This window comes from Mizuhopecten yessoensis, unplaced genomic scaffold, assembly GCF_002113885.1.
Source record: "Mizuhopecten yessoensis strain PY_sf001 unplaced genomic scaffold, ASM211388v2 scaffold7055, whole genome shotgun sequence".
Taxonomy (NCBI): domain Eukaryota; kingdom Metazoa; phylum Mollusca; class Bivalvia; order Pectinida; family Pectinidae; genus Mizuhopecten; species Mizuhopecten yessoensis.
Window position 1 is genome coordinate 328,317 of NW_018406858.1, and position 19,557 is coordinate 347,873.

The 19,557-nt window shown below is 36.8% G+C and overlaps 2 protein-coding genes across 2 annotated transcripts in view; one reads left to right on the plus strand and one right to left on the minus strand.

Moving 5' to 3' along the window:
* LOC110453003 (fringe glycosyltransferase-like) overlaps positions 1 to 8,518 on the minus strand; it is a 29,850-nt gene extending 21,332 nt beyond the window's left edge. The window contains exon 1 of the mRNA XM_021501793.1: positions 8,049 to 8,518. Coding sequence (XP_021357468.1) covers positions 8,049 to 8,432 — 384 coding nt within the window. The 5' untranslated portion in view covers positions 8,433 to 8,518. The remainder of the gene's footprint in view (positions 1 to 8,048) is intronic.
* A 131-nt stretch (positions 8,519 to 8,649) lies between these two features.
* Positions 8,650 to 19,149, plus strand: LOC110453004 (syntaxin-8-like). Its single transcript, XM_021501794.1, has 9 exons — positions 8,650 to 8,708; positions 10,607 to 10,706; positions 11,642 to 11,736; positions 13,598 to 13,699; positions 14,528 to 14,658; positions 14,883 to 14,975; positions 15,612 to 15,713; positions 16,813 to 16,904; positions 18,266 to 19,149. Exons 1-8 carry the CDS (start codon positions 8,692 to 8,694, stop codon positions 16,887 to 16,889), a joined length of 717 nt encoding a protein of 238 aa, XP_021357469.1. The 5' UTR covers positions 8,650 to 8,691; the 3' UTR covers positions 16,890 to 16,904; positions 18,266 to 19,149.
* Positions 19,150 to 19,557: the final 408 nt, after the last annotated feature.

Sequence of the window (19,557 nt, forward strand, 5' to 3'; positions counted from 1 at the left end):
TTCTAGTAAGTCCGCAGATGTCTGGTTGTAGTCGTTCCATAACTCACATCCGTATGTCATACCAGGTATGATTATGCGCTTTATAATGGTAACACTTGTGAGCGGATTTAGTCCATATGGGTGTAATCCGATACCTAATAGCGAGTTTAAAACGTTCCTTCCTTTATAACAAGATTCGGTTATGCCGGTATTCGACTGTAGACTTCTGGTAAAGTGTATTCCAGCAAATTTATTACAATCAGACCACGGCAGAATTTTGTCCCCCAGCGTACATGGTATTTGGCAGTTTCCAGCATTGGACCTGCTCTGACTAGTTGTAAATTCCATCACTGAACTTTTTGAGTAGTTATAGTTGAGTCTCCATTTGCTAGCTTATGAATACACCACATCTAGTTGTTTTTGCACTAAACATTTGGACGCTGCAAGCAATAACGTATCATCCGCTAAGAAAACGCACGGGATGTGATGACTCCGGAGTTTCAGCCCTTGATTAAGCTCGTCTAGATGAACGATCAAATTGTTTATAACAATTAAAAAACACCACGCGGATAATGTCCTTCCCTGACCTACTCCCTGTAAAATAGGGTATTTATCACTCCTTTTCCCTTCGTATAACACTGAAGAGTACACTTCTTGAAATGAATCGAAGAGTAACCGCCAAAATTTTCCGTTAAAGCCGATATTATATAGCTTGTACATAAGTCCCTCAATCCACACACTGTTGAATGCCTTTTGATTGTCCAGGAAGGCGGCAAAAACTTTCGATCCACGCTCTACATAGTGAGCAATTGATTCCTGTACTATAAAGGCAGCCGTGATACTACCGCATTGCGGGCGAAATCCCTGCTGGAGGGGGTGAGGAAAGACCATTTCGGAACATACGGATGTTATCCGAAAATATAATATCTTTTCCAGGAGTTTTTGAAGAACCGGTGTTAACGTAATATCTCGGTAGTTATTCACATCAAGTCTGTCCTTCTTACCACCTTTAAACAGAGTTATAACTAATCTGTATTTAATCCCAGGCTGTGTGTTATCTATACTACCAATAGTAGTAACAGACTTTGTACCTGTTACTATCCCAGGCTGTGTGTTATCTATACACTACCAATGGTAGTAACAGACTTTGTACCAGTTACTATCCCAGGCTGTGTGTTATCTATACTACCAATGGTAGTAACAGACTTTGTACCAATTACTATCCCAGGCTGTGTGTTATCTATACTACAAATGGTAGTAACAGACTTTGTACCAGTTACTATCCCAGGCTGTGTGTTATCTATATATACACTACCAATGGTACAGTTGTGGGATCGCACATTGTTACACGATGTGCGGTGTCCGCACGATGCGTGCACGGGGTGCGAACGGTGTGTGCACGATGGGCGAACGATAAAAAGATGGACAATCATTGCTTGCGCACATATGTGTGCACGATGGACGGACGTTCTACGATACCAATCGTGGTTGGTGTAAATTGAAGAATGCCTTAACAATTTATACGGTTTCGTGTTTAAACATATACACTTGTTTTTTACGTATGTTTCTATATTCTAGCAACATCTATGAACTTATCTTTCTGTCTATACATTCTTATATTTGGAAATTGTGTTTTCTGTGTTTTTAAACAAACTTAATCGACACATTACAACACAATCCTGTACACAGGTAAACATAACCACTTATACATGTACGGATATACCTGGACCGTAGTTTTCTCCCCGCCTGGGGCACTTACGTAGCTCGTCGGGTTAGGCCGGGGGTGTGAAAATCCAGGTGAAGGGGAGCTATAGGCAAACGAATGCAAATAACAAATACTATTCATTACGGTCAAACGGTATCGCATATCAGCTCTAGATCTGTGTGTCAGGCACTGGTCAGGCAAAACACCGGACACTCATGATCATCAAATTGTTATTTACCTGTTCTGTTACCTTGGAGCCAAACCCATTCTTGACAGCCTAACGGTCGCTGTAATACTGTGTAACACGCATTGTGAAATTGTATAATCTAGATTATTGTGATGAGAAATTACAGATATATACACAGTGTACATACATTATCGCACACAAGCTTTCCGCATTTTTGTCATTCCGTAATTTAGATCTACAAATGATACCAAATCGCACAGTTGTGCGGAGAGAAGCGCACAGCTGTGCGCACCATGTGTGGACGTTGTGCGGACGGTGTGTGAACGATGTATGCACGGTGTGCGCACGCTATTTTTGGTGCGTTGTGCGGTCCCACAACTGTAGTAACAGACTTTGTACCAGTTATTACCCCAGGCTATGTGTTATCTATACACTACCAATGGTAGTAACACACTTCGCACCAGTTACTACCCCAGGCTGTGTGTTATCTATACACTACCAATGGTAGTAGCAGACTTTGCACCAGTTACTATGCCAGGCTGTGTGTTATCTATACACTACCAATGATAGTAAGACTTTGCACCAGTTGCTGTCCCAGGCTGTGAACATGCATGCATGGGACTATACAAACCTGCCCTTGTTCTAGAGCTTACATTTAGGGTCAATAGATCACAAAACACCCACTTCATTTCCTGATAAGGAGGAAGATGACTTCATACCCCTAGAAGCTGCTGATCTTGTCTAGCATACATATGTGTGGTTAACAAAGTCTGTGCTCCATTGATTCTGTCTACCACTTTACACTCAGATCGTGATCCCAAAATAAAACTGGCCACATGATTAAACAGCTTCATAACCTAATATAACAGCTTTAGAGTTATCATGTATCCTTGGAATTTTCAATAATCTATCCCTGAATTGACTTTAAATGAAAGTTGAACCGGAGATATCCCTGTATCATGATCACATGCCCTCCGGTCAACTTACCTGTTACCTGTACCCAGGTAGTGTTTGTCGTCAAATCATTAGTCATGACGACAGATTACTGATTTTAATCATTTTAGAGTAAGTAAAAATGGTGTCACCCAAAAATATCACCAAATTGATATTTTTTGTCGCCAAATCTGAAAAAGTGTTGCCATTTGGCGACTTGGCGATCGTTAATGCTATTTCCTGCATGATAACAAGTATACCTCCAGGTTACGACAAGTGTACTTAAAAGTTTTGTACCATGTACCTATAGATACATTGGGGAGGTGAGGAAGAAAACTCCAGCAGAGGTGTTTGTGATCTAGCTGTGATGCCTTCACAGTACTCAGATGAAACACTTAAATTTATGTGCAGACTTCATGTTACATTTAAATGAAAACTATGGTAATTAAGAAGTAAGATCACATATAATAGCATAAAAGGAGATGGAAATATGCACGGCCAGACCAGGGTCCGAATCAAGGACCCTCTAAACTCAAGATGGACTCTGGTCGCCCTCCTTTATCTAAGTCTTCATCTCCGAAGACACAATTATTTACAGCCCAGGTTTGGGTATCCCTTTGCAAAGCATATACCAAATGCTTGAAACAAGGGTTGGTCACAGGCACCATATTGTACCAGTAGATGAAACAAAGCACAGCCAGACCAGGGTTCGAACCCGGGACCCTCCAAACTCTAGATAGACAATCTATCAATTAAGCTACCTGGTCACCGCCGATTGACCCAGTCCAGTTCTGCTACAATCGTGTAACAGGAGAGAGAATAGTGTGCTTCAACTTGGGATCGAACCCACTACCACCAGCTTTTGATTCCACCAGCGGCCACTTTCATCTAAAGGGAAATTCTCAATTCTCTCTAGCGTGAAGCTAGAGGGAGACTGCTAGAACTCTGTATCCTATATAAAATATGCACAGTTAAAACCTGCCACACACACACACACACACACACCCCTCCTTCAAATGTGTTCGCCCTTTAGTTTGATCTAAAGGGAAATTCTAAATTCTCTCAAGCATGAAGCTAGAAGGAGGCTGCTAGCTGTATCCTATAAAATATGTACAGTTAAAACCTGCCACACTTCCCCCCCCCCCTTTTTTTTCAAATGTGTTTGCCCCTGAACACCATAACCCAGGGAGGGCTGTGGACACCTAATTTGTGCCAAGTAAGAAAGAAGCCTGCTTCAAACCCACACAGCTTTTGAGTTTGACACTCTACCGATTGAGCTAAAGGGAAATATGCATGCACAATTAAAATTTGCCACAATAGTAGATATCTATATAATCAAGATTTAGTAAGCAAGTTTCACATTGTCATTTTATTTGAGTAGTGTATAATTTATACATTTGTATATATATCAACCAATAAAATGAACCTGGGATGTGGTAAACATAAATTCATCATAACAGGTTCATTTTGTTAACCTAAGCTTTGTTACAATAGACATCATACCTGGTACATGTACTTCTTATAGCAAACAAACCACATCAATAGTTATTGCTTAGTACCAAGATGTTGTTATCTCTCACTGTTAAATTACAGTTAATGCGGTCATTCATCGTTACACCAACTGGTCACACTTATATATGAGGACCATCACAGGTAAGGTGACAAGCACCCTATGGCCACTACGTACATCATGTACCTGTATATATATATATATATATATATACACAGTATATAGGGCAAAGAAGTAATTCCAACAGATATATATATACTTACAATATACACTTCAAATAAACAGTCTGAAGAATCTCCTAGAAGAGATGAAAGTATTAAAGACTCGTTGTTAAGAACTTTTCATTTTATAATATGTCATCGTCCGTAAGGATCATTTTTCTGATTTATAATATATATATACTTATATAGAAGTATACTGGACAGTGAACAACTGTCAGCTGTACCAGGTTCTCACACTTCTAACAAAGTCTACACACATATTCTATGATGCAAATTTAGCTAATATTTTAATAAAATATTCATTTTGAAATTGTGATATAGACAAAGTGTGGATAAACATGTATACATATATATACGCTTTACTTACCTTGAAAATATTCCAAAGTAATAATTGTGTTTTTAATTTTACCTCTTTCATTTTGAAATCTTACCGTACACGTCTTAATCATAACAAATTTAGACATTTTACCGTCCGTTTCTAATTGAAAATATCCCATTATTCTGGATCATTTCTACTTAGGTTGATCGAGTTAAGCACAGTAATGAAATAATACTAAAAAGACATGGTTAAGATTGGTAAGGGATCATTGTTTTCCAAATTAAGTTTACTTGGTACAATAACTTCCAAAACTGTAAACTTGGTGCAATATCTTCCAAAACTGTCATAAATTTATTTTTAATTTAATATTGTATCTGAATTATTAAGAATAAAATGAATTGTGATATATTATACTGCAATATTCCATAGATATATACTGCATATATATGAAATTTGCTTGCACTACCCACCCCTAACTCCTACAATATTTATTTAAGATAAACTTTACCACTGATCCTTAAGGAAAATTTGGTATATTTTACTTCCGGAATGTTGCTTCATGAAATTAAAAAGTTTATTGGAACTATGTAATAGATATGTACAATTTTAATTATTTTATTTACTGAGCGACTTACAAAGTTTTTAATTGCACAGAATATGAAACTCAATAGCTTCAATATTTGAAAGAAATGTTCTGACATGCAGAATTAAAATTATTTATAAATGAGAGGAGGAGGAAGGGGGGGGGGGGGCTCCTTGATATTAATTTACCCATTTACGGTGAAGAATTTTGCCACTATTGTTCGTTGGATGAACAGAAGGTAGCATTTAACTTTCAAACTCTGACACCTCTATCAACAACAACCTGGAATACAGTGTGGGAAATGAGGTGTAAAGCTGTAAAGAGACTAGTGTCCTTTTCTTAAATTATAGCTGAAAAGTTCAAGACCTCATCCTGAATATTTTTGTTATAATATGGCCAGTATTTATTCATAATGATTAATTATAACAGATCAGATTTCTCTAAACCAGGATAAAAAAGAACTGATCAGTACTACAACGGCCCAGTAAAGTAAATCACAATGCTATTTAAAGCTATTGTTCAGGTGAAGGGATGAGGATGTCTGTTGTCATACCAGCATGCCATTCATTCTATTGGAATTAGCTCTTTTATAGGGGGGGGGGGAGGGTACCAGGGAAAATTCTGAAATTCGAGAGCAGTGGGCTATTTCAGCAATTTTTAGTCAATATCAAAACTAAGAGGGGCCATTATATGTAAAATTAAATGAAAATTGGAACATGGAGGGGTCAATTTCAGTTTTGAAGGGACAATGGCCCCATCTTGGCCCGTTTCAGGATTATCCCTGGTTACAGCATGGTGCATTCATGATCACATACTAGAAACATAGTAAAAAGGCTGATCACACATCGAATGTTGATCAGTTCAACATAGGTAGACTTTGCAATTTATATTCATAAGAGTATGGACCATCCTTGCAGTCTCTGGCTGCTTGAACAGACATTTTCCAAATTATATTCTTTAACATTACAAAACACAAATACTATAATATATGCATCCTAATTCAATTAAGTCTTAAGGTCAATTTTTCAAGAACCAATTCTATAATAAGAATGATTAACAAACATATATTTCGTAGTGAATGATATATATATATAGCATGGGGTTAAATCAATCTTAGGAGCTTTATGCAATTTTCTCCTTTCGTTTGGTTTCTATTTCCTCCTCTTTTTAACAGGAAAATTATCAGTTTTCACCATCAGGAAATCCTGTCACTTAAGTACTTATATCAAAGGTACCCACATATATATAACTGTAGAACTTACAGTTAAATTATAAATGTGAACAAGATTGACCATGGTCATTACTTTGCTAATTGACTACAGGTATGTATATATGTAATTATATAAGCACTAGCTAGATACAGTTTTCTAAACATTGGAGGCCATTTGCCAACAACTTTACTATTTTCAATACGAAGCAAATAAGATCCAACAACTCAATGTTCCTTCAGTTCTAAAGGTTTTTGTAGCCTTCCGTGGACATATTCTTAATGGAATTCAGTAGTCCAGCACAAAAAGTATTTGAAACTCTAAGTATGGAGGACTGGATAATATCCATAGGACCAAAAGGATGTTGTCAAGTCATCTTTACTTTCAATTTCTACTATTTTCAAGTAAATGATATATTTTTACGTTTAGTGTGCTGATGATTGAATGTTACAACAGTACATTTGTTTCAGGTGTACACAGTTCATGTAGGACCTAAATATTCTGAAACTACTTTCAACACAAGAATCTTACTTTCATTATAATTTTCACATAGCTTGACGTTACTTTGGGAATAGGGTTGAAAACCAATAGCGAAAACTTTGCAAATCAAAATATTCGACTGTAAGTCAATTATCATTCAAATTAATTGACCAATTCGATAGAATTCCAGCAAGTGTTTTTTCCCCCAGACATATAATACATGTCAACATGCATTCGAGAAATCAGCGAAAAATTATCACATTACAAAATCTGCTGTAGATCACTGAACTCAAAAGATTAATACCTGAACTTTTTTTAAAGCTTTTATAAAGCACAAAGACACATAATCTTCTTTCTCAATCTTGACATGAGTTTTGAGTTCTCTCCCTATAAATTCCAAACTAGAAGATCAGAAGACCTGTCTTAAAATTAAATGTGATAGGATTGTTTCATGTTAGCATTACTTGGTTCAAATGAGCAAACTTTAGGTGAAAGTTTTTATTTATCACATTTGTTATGAGTAAACCATATTTAGGTACGAGTTCATCGTTTTGATTAAGTAATATTACAAGTTGGAATATTGGTAGCCTACTGAAAAGTGAAAACACAAGTTTAAAATTGGTACTATATAGCCATATGTCTTTAATACCCAGCCAGGGCGACATAAACTGAATTTAATTAATTAGATGGGGCCCTACTACTATACACATTTTAAGTTGGTAGATATATATATATGTCAATTAAGTCATTTCAGAGCTTCAGTGAAACTTGACAGCAATTTCTATGCATTTAATGTAACGTGAAAATCATGTTACACATTTTAACTGATTAATTGGACAATTACGTCAACATTAACATATGTAGACTACTAGATGTACTGTAGTGATGATGATGAGGAGGAGGAGGGAAAATAAGCTACATACCTCCTCCCGAGCGAGGGCGACCCACGTATTGAGCAGCAGCTTGAGACGACGGTCATGGTACCTCTTGGTCGTTTTGATGGCAATGAAAATGTCATCAATTTCTGTCCTTTTGTTTTTCGATTTTAAACTGGGTTGCACTTTTGGAATTTTCTCTTTCGCATCATCCTTTATAGTTTCTACCGACATTGCATTTCGCTGTTTCCGCGACAATTCAATGTCCGAATGCTGATCAACAGGTCCGACGACGCCATGTTGTTTCTGTCCCAAACTTTGTCCCTGTGCTAAACTTTTTTCAAAGTTATCATGCAAATATAAAATAATCGAAAATACTAAAATAAACAGACATATTGTAATTTTTATAACTTTCCGAAGTGAACACCTCATAACGTTTGGGCCTAAACAGTGTCTTTCCAAACATCTGTGATCGAGAGTGCTTACATACCGATACACACACTGTCTCCTCTGTTCACCGTTTGTGAGTAAACGAAGTAAAACTTTTCACACGGTGGTTTTCTAAAAATAGACCCACATTGTGATAGGAGGTCATGTGGGGTCAAGGGTGAAAGTTACAATTTCCGGAAGTTTTTAGGTTTCCTGATCATGCGCAATACACATTCAGTATACAACTTCCGTACATCACAAGATGGCTAGTGACACTTGGTAAGAATTCAGAGAGTCGTTTGAATAGGATGGCTTCACTTACAGTACTTGTAACACAAAAACGTTTTTTTTATTATTTCACAAATATAAAGTGATCATTCAGGTCAAATTAACTTGACAAACCATTTCCCTCGCCCATGACTACTGAGTAAAACCTGAAACAGTTCTCGACCATCACCTGTTCTGTACTGTACTGTAGTGTTAAGAGATTCAGATCAACACCGGTCTTTGTCGCTCAGTAATGAAATAATTACTTGCTGCTCATAGTGAATTGAACACATGTGGTTTAGTAATCCACCATTTGAATCCGATGGTCAATGACTAGGTACGACTTCAATATTGTAATAGGACGAGGAATAGTGATAAAAACGCGACCCTTGGCTCTCCAGCCCGATGCTCTACCGCTGAGCTAAAGGGAAATTCCCTACAGCTGACACTTGTAAGGCAACCTAATTAATCCACATCTTTTACACTATTATCCCTTTTTTCAAACACCAACCGAGGTTCTTTGACTCCCCTCCAAGGGTTTTCCTCCTTAAACGGGGAGGGTCAACGGCACCAATTTGTAATAGGACGAGGAATAGTGATAAAGATAGTGCCGTTGCTAGGGCTCGAACCCATGACCCTTGGCTCTCAAGCCCGATGCTCTACCGCTGAGCTAAAGGGAAATACCCTTCAGCTGACGCGTGTAAGGCAACCTAATTATTCCACATCTTTTACACTATAGTGAGAATAAAATCTGTGTATCTGTAATGACAAGACCAGTCGAAGGATGTGTCACAGCCCCATCCCAATTAACACTACACTTTAGGTTGAGATCTCCCTCCACTTTCCGAGATTGTCTTGAAAAACTGAGATACACCGGGGTTACAGAGATAAAACATCTTTGCAACCGAGATAAACTGGAATGCAAGTACATATGTAGTAGGACGAGGAATAGTGATAAAGATAGTGCCTTCGCTGGGGCTCGAACACGCGACCCTTGGCTCTCCATCCCGATGCTCTACCGCTAAGCAAAAGGGAAATTCCCTACAGCTGACGCTTGTAAGGCAACCTAATCAATGCACTTATTTTCCACATAAACTGCTATTGAAATAAATATTACAAAGTTGAGCATCTTCGAGCAAACAGTTATAATGTTACTATATTGATCATTTGTATGAAATATTTTTTAAAACATGTAGTAGTATTTCCAAATAGAGCACAGAACATTGGGCACATACAGATACATTTTGAACATACCAGACGTTTTCAAGAAATAGTTTAAGAGGACTCCTGAATTATGCATGTGGTAATTTAAATGTCATTGAAATATTTCGTCAAACTATAGCAGAAAATGCTGTTGGCTTTTTCATTTTTATTTTTTTTTACACAAATTTGTGAACCCTATTTTGTTAGTATTTTAGTATTATCGTCAAATTGACAAAAATTTTGATAAATATTTTTTAACAACAGTTCAAGTTTATCCCAGTTTACAGAGATATACATTTTGTCTCTGTTAACTGGCTGGGTGTATCATGGTTATTTGAGACCATCTCAGAAAGTCAGGGAGGTTCCCAACCTGACAAATGATCTTGCCAAGATGCAAAGACACAACTGTTTGTCAATAATATGTGTAACACAGATTATCGTAGATTTCCAAGTTGTCACTGTACAACTGCATGTCAATATTATGTGTAACACAGATTATCATAGATTTCCAAGTTGTCACTGTACAACTGCATGTCAATAATATGTGTAACACGGATTATCATAAATTTCCAAGTTGTCACTGTACAACTGTATGTCAATAATATGTGTAACACGGATTATCATAGATTTCCAAGTTGTCACTGTACAACTGTGTGTGTAAACATAATCTGTATGAGGTACTAACTAAGATTAACATTGATTTTTAGGTTGACAGAGTATGACAGCTGTGCCAGGCTTGGACAAGACCTGATGGTGAAAATCAATGAAAGAAATAAACACAACCGAACAAGTTCAACATACACCAAGGTACAATTAAAAGTCCAATCACAGTTATCAATATTAAGTACTAGTAGGAGTTAATCAGTTGTTTTAAAAGTAATTGTAGTATTAAGTAGTTATACAGGTGCAAAATCTACTTGTCCCTGGATTAATGTTTGTTGATTATAATCATACCCCAATATGGTACAGAATGAGGAATCATTACTATCAAGGTAATGCCATTGAGAATTGACTTATCGCAATCTGTTCATTGTTTAAATTAAAAAAAAAAAAAAGAAACATAAGAACTGTAAAATATTTGAAATTGAGAAGTAATGCCATCTACTTACAGTACATTTGCATCTAAGATTCTTTGCAGTGTGCTGTAATAGTAATGTCCCTGTGACCTTCACCTCTAGGTCAAAGATGATCATACAATGCACAAATATGATTACACCTGTTAAAAGGGATGGTGCATAAAATCCCTTAATTATATGAATTTCTAAAATTAAAGGAGAACTGATTAATTTGAAATAAATAATGAGTCAAGTGTATATTATGAACCCTCCTACGACTCAAAAGAGATAATTGTGTCCATCAATGGTCAAAGAAAGTTCAAAAATTCCATTAACATTTTTGTCCAGTTTGTAATATTAAGACCATTATAATTATCTTGATGTAACTAAAAAGTATACTTTCATCACAATTTTATTGCCCACCAAAGCGTCACAGTAATTAGATAAGCATAATATTCATCTCAAAGCCAAAGTTCAAATTAGTGTATAAATTTGAACAGCCATAATTATGAATTGTTATAAAATATAGCTTTCTGAATCTCAAGTATACCTGCATCACCCAAAAGAGAAGTCCCATGCACTTTAAGTAGGTCACATCCAATGCAATATGCACATTTTGGCTATTAAGGGAAAACAGGTTTTTGTTCACAAAAAAAGAGGTAAAATGTGTGTTTCGTATGTTTCCAGTTATCTGCTCAGATACGGGTGTCTATGAAGCAGTTCACCAATGACCTCAACAAGCTGAAGCAGCAACTGATCCGTGCCTCGTCCTCCTACCATATGTATCCTTCCAAGCTATATACATACATGTGAATAGTTTCTACGAGGGCTTCAACCATTGCAGGGATTCAGGACAGAGAATCCATCAATATTGAACAGCAACCACGGCTCAGAGGATTTTGACCAAATTTGGTCTGGAGCATCATTGGCCAAACGGTTCTCAGTTTTGTATAAACGGAAGGTATGGTCCCCCTGGGGGCAGAGGGGCAGGGCCAAATAGGGGGAAAATAGGTAAATCTATAAAAATCTTCTTCTCAACCAATTGAAGGATTTTGACCAAATTTGTCCTAGAGCATCTTTGGACAAAGGAGACTCAAGTTTGTATAAACGGAGGGTGTGGCCCCTCTGGGGGCGGGGCCCAATAGGGGAAATAGAGGAGTTTTTTCTCCTGCTATACAAGTGAAGGGATTTAAACCAAATGCAGTCTGAAGCATGATAAGGTACAAAGAATCAATTTTGAATTAACTGAGGTGTGTGGGCTCCCTTCTTTGGGTCAGATGGGTGGGGCCCATTAGGGGAAATAGAGGAAAACATTAAAGATCCTTCTCCTTTTGTACCGATGAAGGGGTTTTGGCCAAATTTGGTCTGAAGCATCATTGGCCAAAGGGTTCTCAGTTTTGTATAAACGGAGGTTATGGTCCCCCTGGGGGCAGAGGGGCAGGGCCAAATAGGGGGGAAATAGGTAAATTTTTAAAAATCTTCTTCTTCTCAACCAATAGAAGGATTTTGACCAAATTTGTTCTAGAGCATCTTTGGACAAAGGAGTCTCAAGTTTGTATAAACAGAGGGTGTGGGGGCATAGGGGTGGGGCCCAATAGGGGAAATAGAGGAAAACATTAAAGATCCTTCTCCTTTTGTACCGATGAAGGGGTTTTGACCAAATTTGTTCTAGAGCGTCTTTGGACAAAGGAGTCTCAAGTTTGTATAAACAGAGGGAGTGGGGGCATAGGGGTGGGGCCCAATAGGGGAAATAGAGAAAAATATTTTCCCTTCTGTACAAATGAAGGGATTTAAACCAAATGCAGTCTGAAGCATGCTTAGGGGAAAAAAACTCAATTTGTTTGAATTGTATAAAAAGGTGCATGTGAGGCCCAATAGGGGAAATAGAGGAAAATAACATGGAAACTCATTTTCTTGGTGTCTTCCCCACAAAATACGGATTTATATGTAGTTCTTCTTGCAACTTTGTTTCTTGTACTCCTTTGATAAATCTGAATGGTACTTAGCAGGTTTTAAATTGAAAAATAAAATACCAGGTGAGCTATTAAGGCCCCTGGGCCTCTTGTCTACCTTTGCAAGATTAAAAGAGAACTTCCTTTGTTGTCACATTGCTGGCATCCACATAGAGATATGTCAGCAGGAAATATCTTATGAAGTAATTACTGGTATCGGATTTTGATAAAATGGTAAAACACATTTTCTGATTCCCTTGCTGAAGTTTGATGATTAGCAAAATTAATTCCATGGGACTACTGCTGTCTGATTGGCCAATGATTTCCATATATCTTTTTGTTTTAAATTAATGGATCAAAACAGTATGGCTAAGCTTTGTGCTTGTAACTAATTTATATCTTCTGACACATTACTTTCTGAAGTACCCATCTTTGTCATCACATGGAGATCTACTATGACTACATTAGATTTCCTCAAATTTTATCAGGAATTACAGCCTTTGTATCTGCTAAATATTTATGTCTAACCTGGAATTATTTCATCATTCATAAATACTTGTATCCATACTTACAACTAATGACAGGGAACATTGGTTACATAGTTGTAATCTTTAACCTTATCAAAGTATTCACATTAATTATGAACTTTATCCTAAAATTATTTACCACTGATGTGACCTTGACTAATCAGAACTCAGAGAGAAGTAGAGCGTCGCCAAATGATGACCGATAACCTAACAACGAAGGAGAAACAGATAGAACAAGCATTCCGTAACGAGGGAGGAGATTCAAGGTATTGTGTGATAGTATTCAGGCAAGGGTCAAAACAAGGATAGTGTTTTGTAGGTCTGTAGTAGTGTATGTGACCAAACCATGTAAATGATGTTTGGAAATTATTTTGAATCCCAGGTAACATTAGGGATAGAATTTCTGAAGAAGTTAATGTAATTAGTAACTTAAATTCCAGTCCAAAAAGACTATTCTGTGACTTGAATTCAGATTTGTATACATTTTGGTGCCTAGACATTTAATCAGGTTTCTGTGTGTTATGGTGTTTGTGTTATGTTATAAATAATTCTTTGTTACACCAGTTTATGTGAAAAAAGATATCACATTAAAAGTAGTCTGTAACATTCACATTTGTGGAAAATAAAGTATATGAAGTTTAAATGGAGCAAATGTTCTGATTTGTAACCTCAGTAAAGGTATTATAACAAAAGGTAAGAGATAAAACAAAGAGAGTTACTTCCCCTGACATTTGTACACAGTTGCAGTCTCACTAAAAGATCATCGGTTAGAAGTAAAAATTGTACATGTATTCTGTATTTAACTATGAGGGAAATGTCATTTTAGATTGTCTGAAGTGAGTCAAGTGACCTTTTTATACATTATTTAACACTCCAGTGTATGTTATTTGAAAAAGAACCTGACATTCAAAAAGTATCTGTTTTAGCTCTAGTTACATAACCGTATCTGAAGTAACCATGTGATAACCCTACATTATCTGAAATACATTTCCCAAAATAACCGTTTATGTATTATGTGAAGACAGAAGTAGCCAAGTATAAACTATCTGAAAATAAGACTATTGACTTATTTTGATTATGATTGATGGATACAGGTTTTCACTGATGGGGTCAGCAGGGGACACCTTTGGAAGCAGTGATCCCTGGGGAATGAGGGACGATCCAGAGGAGTACCGAGACATGTCAAACAATGACCTCCGCAGTCAACAGCAACAGGTCATCCATGGTAAGCCACTACTCTGTTGTTATGAGTTTTGTTTTTTGATGTTTTTTGTAGGTGACCCTCAGTTACATATGTTGGAAATATCCAAAGTCTATAAAACATCATTGTCCATACTGCTATTCAAACTAGGGCATCTTGAACATAAGGACCTTCAGACTTAGAAATGATCTTGAGCAACAACAAATATGCATCTCTATTTCTACCTTGATTATTGATACATGTTTCAGAGCAGGACAGAGGTTTGGATGCCCTCTCCAGTGTTCTGTCCCGACAGAAGCAGATGGCAGTTGATATTGGAGATGAGGTGGACAGTCAGAATGGTCAGTACATACTAGTTATTGGACCTTTGTTTATGTATCGGTAATTTTTGTAGGAATAAAGATTTTGAATTTTTAGCATTCTCTCTATCATAGCTGTTATAAAGATGTGAAGATTGAGATATCAGACAGTATTAAAATATCTCTGACAAGGTTATTGATTATGTTAACCGATTCGTGGTCTTGCGAGCGAGTAACCAGTTAACAAGCTTACCCTTGACAACTCTAGTATAAAGATACCTACAATATTAATAACTTCTGTGACCATACTGTGAGATGGATATAGTTTTTGAAATAAACATCTGTCAATATTATAACGGGATGTATTAAGTATTGGGAGCATTGTTTCTCAACAATTTTGCTTCTGCAAGAATAGCTTCCTGAAATATCGTTCATAAGCATGTACAATATACAAAAGCTCTGTTTAGTGAACAGTAAAAGGCACAATTACTTCATCAAAAATGGTGGATCCTGATGAAATTCGGTCAGTATTTATCCCATACAAAGACCAAGGGTAGGTTCTTTGAATTAAGTGAAATTCATGTGTAATTATTAGCACTCAGGAATTTCTTCCAATGTGTAGGACTCCCAATATTTGTGTCTGAATCCTAACTTATACCTTATTTCTATATCTTAAAGCTTTAATAGACGATATCACTAATCATACAGACCGGACAGGAGAACGACTGAAGAGAGAGACTAAACACATCAAAATAGTAGATAGGAAATCCAACGCTTGTTGTAAGTATACTTCAAAGTTGACGAAAAAACACATGTTATAATAAAAATAAAATAAATAAGATTGATCATGATTCAGTATTGTATCCAAATCATTGTAACAAAGATAAACTCATTATTTATGTTTGTGTTAGACACTTTGATCAGTGATTAAACTTGTGTTCCTGTACTGCTGGTGACACGTCTCTCCTTCTGTGGTATGTTTAGACTTGTGTTCCTGTACTGCTGGTGACACATCTCTCCTTCTGTTGTATGTTTAGACTTATGTTCCTGTACTGTTGGTGACACATCTCTCCTTCTGTTGTATATTTAGACTTGTGTTCCTGTACTGCTGGTGACACGTCTCTCCTTCTGTTATATGATTAGACTTGTGTTCCTCTACTTCTGGTGGCACATCTCTCCTTCTGTTGTATGTTTAGACTTATGTTCCTGTACTGCTGGTGACACGTCTCTCCTTCTGTTGTATGATTAGACTTGTGTTCCTGTACTGCTGGTGACACGTCTCCCCTACTGTTGTATTTTTAGACATGTGTTCCTGTATTCCTGGTGACACGTCTATCCTTCTGTTGTATGTTTAGACTTGTGTTCCTGTACTGCTGGTGACAAATCTCTCCTTCTGTTGTATGATTAGACTTGTGTTCCTGTACTGCTGGTGACACGTCTCTCCTTCTGTTGTATGATTAAACTTGTGTTCCTGTACTGCTGGTGACACGTCTCTCCTTCTGTTATATGATTAGACTTGTGTTCCTGTACTTCTGGTGGCACATCTCTCCTTCTGTTGTATGTTTAGACTTGTGTTCCTGTACTGCTGGTGACACATCTCTCCTTCTGTTGTATGATAAGACTTATGTTCCTGTACTGCTGGTGACACGTCTCTCCTTCTGTTGTATGATAAGATTTGTGTTCCTGTACTGCTGGTGACACATCTCTCCTTCTGTTGTATATTTAGACTTTTGTTCCTGTACTGCTGGTGACACGTCTCTCCTTCTGTTGTATGTTTAGACATGTGTTCCTGTACTGCTGGTGACACATCTCTCCTTCTGTTGTATGTTTAGACTTGTGTTCCTGTACTGCTGGTGACACGTCTCTCCTTCTGTTGTAGGTTATTGGGTTGTCATTGTGCTGCTGTTCGTAGCCATTATTGTTGTGGCCGTTATTCCACATAATGGGAAGGGTTAACAAAGGCTTACATAGGTAAGTACATGCTTGATAAGGGCTTACATACGTACATTGATACTTGACAAGGGCTTAAATAGGCAAGTAGATGCTTAATCAGGTCTTGCAATGGTAAGTAGATGCTTCACTATTAAGCTGTAGAAGGCTTGATAAGGGCTTACAAAAGTAAGTAAATGCTACACTATGAAGCTGTAGAAGGCTTGATAAGGGCTTACAAGGGTAAGTAAATGCTACACTATGAAGCTGAAGAAGGCTTGATAAGGGCTTACAAAGGTAAGTAAATGCTACACTATGAAGCTGTAGAAGACTTGATAAGGGCTTACAAAGGTAATTAAATGCTACACTTTGAAGCTGTAGAAGGCTTGATAAGGACTTACAAAGGTAAGTAGACACTTAACTATGAAACTGTGGAAAGCCTGGCCGAGGCTAACATAGGTAAGAAGATGCTACACTGTGAAACTAGGGAAGGCTTGACAAGGATTTCTATGGTTGCATGTTGATGCTTCATGATAATGATCGGAAAGGCTTGACAAGGGCTTATATATAAATGTAGGTAAATTGTATTATGTATAATGTGAAAGCTATGACAGAGCCTTACAACTGTTCTAGGTAATTTGATTTTAAACATACAAGCATGGTGAGGTTTGATAAGGTTAAGCTGATGCTACACTGTAAAGCTTTGGAAGAATAGATTGCTTTTGTATATTTTTGAACTAACTTTGCACTATTCCGCTATATCATTTTTAAAGGCCTGTTCTTCAATGTTGCAAACATATTATAAGTCACAAATTGTCTCTTTGTTTCACCAATGCAAATAAACAGGTATAGCTATCAATTTTCTGTGAAAGCTTGCAAATTTTGAAACACCAGCAACTTATTTTTATTTATTAGTCAAAATTTGTTGCATCAAATGTCTTTTGCTTGATAACTACAGCTACCAGATAATGAGAAAGTCAGTTGAATTGCTTTTGTTAAAATATATGAATCTTATATTACTAATCTTGAAATTGTGGAAATGACATTAATGGTACTCATAAACTTTTATTCTCACAACTAAACATATCTGAAATTGTTGATGGCTAATTGATTGATTAGTTTATTAGTAATTAAGGATATATACTTCCTTTCTTTGTCATGATCTTCTCTCCATAAGAGTTAACACTAACGTCGTATAATTGATAATTGATTTGGTTAAGGTATTGAAATGTTTTAAAGGTAAATAGGAATGCATGTATTAAAATGAATCTACCATAAAACGCAAATAGAATGTGTAAGGTATCGTGTATCCTTAAATCAGTTCAGTAAGGTTTACTCGGAGATGAACAAGCCAGCCTTAAGTGTTACAGTACCTCTGTATGTATTTCTGGTTTTCGTTGCAGAGTGCCTGTCCATTTTAGTGTTGTGTACGGTCGAGACTATCTGCAATGTGTTGAGTTGTCCTTCTCAGGTGTCCTGAGGGACCCTTGATGTTTATGAAACTTTCATTACCATGGGACCAGGAAATACTTATAAGAGACAGTTTATTTTGTTGAAACCTGCCTGGAGAAGAATCAGGAAGGAGTAAATTTAGTTTAGAATGCAACCAGTCCCCATTTGATGCTAAGCAGCATTGGTGTCATGTTTATTTGGACCATTATGTTGAATATGTATATTTCCTTTATAGACCATGATGTCTACACATGTTGTGCAATGCTATGCGAGTTTCCTGGTTTGATACTTAATCTCCAGCTAGTAAGTGATAGGTATAGGTATATATATACAGTCTGTAACGTACTGGGTATAACTACCTAATATTGTTACCTGACTACGAGTGAGTGATAGGTATAGGTATATATATATACAGTCTGAATCGTACTCGGTATAACTACCTAATATTGTTGCCTGACCACGAGTGAGTGATAGGTATAGGTATATTTATATACAGTCTGTAACGTACTCGGTATAACTACCTAATATAGTTACCTGACCACGAGTGAGTGATAGGTATAGGAATATATATACAGTCTGTAACGTACTCGGTGTAACTACCTAATATTGTTCCCTGACCACGAGTAAGTGATAGGTATAGGTATATATATATACAGTCTGTAACGTACTCGGTATAACTACCTAATGTTGTTACCTGACCACGAGTGAGTGATAGGAATAGGTATATATATACAGTCTGTAACGTACTGGGTATAACTACCTAATATTGTTACCTGACCACGGGTGAGTGATAGGTATAGGTATATATATACAGTCTGTAAAGTACTCGGTATAACTACCTAATATTGTTACTTGACCACGAGTGAGTGATAGGTATAGATATATATATACAGTCTGTAACGTACTCGGTGTAACTACCTAACATTGTTACCTGACCACGAGTAAGTGATAGGTATAGGTATATATATACAGTCTGTAAAGTACTCGGTATAACTACCTAATATTGTTACCTGACCACGAGTAAGCCTCAGCAGTGATGAGGTAATCATCTAGAACAGGAAATAGACTTTAACCATGTTTCTATTCATTAGTCATTCAAATATTTCAGTATACATCAAAATTAGGGGTGACTATTGCGGCCAATTTCACAATTGCAATATTATTGCTATCGCGGAAAAACTATTGCAATATTATTATTATTGCACATTTTATTGCGATAGAATTGCGATATTATTGGGTAGAT

Bases quoted from the DNA above. Each gene is read 5' to 3' on its own strand.
- LOC110453004 (XM_021501794.1), top strand. The intron at 13,700-14,527 runs GTATTGTGTGAT...TGATGGATACAG, and splicing joins AACGAGGGAGGAGATTCAAG to GTTTTCACTGATGGGGTCAG. The intron at 15,714-16,812 runs GTAAGTATACTT...CTTCTGTTGTAG, and splicing joins TAGGAAATCCAACGCTTGTT to GTTATTGGGTTGTCATTGTG.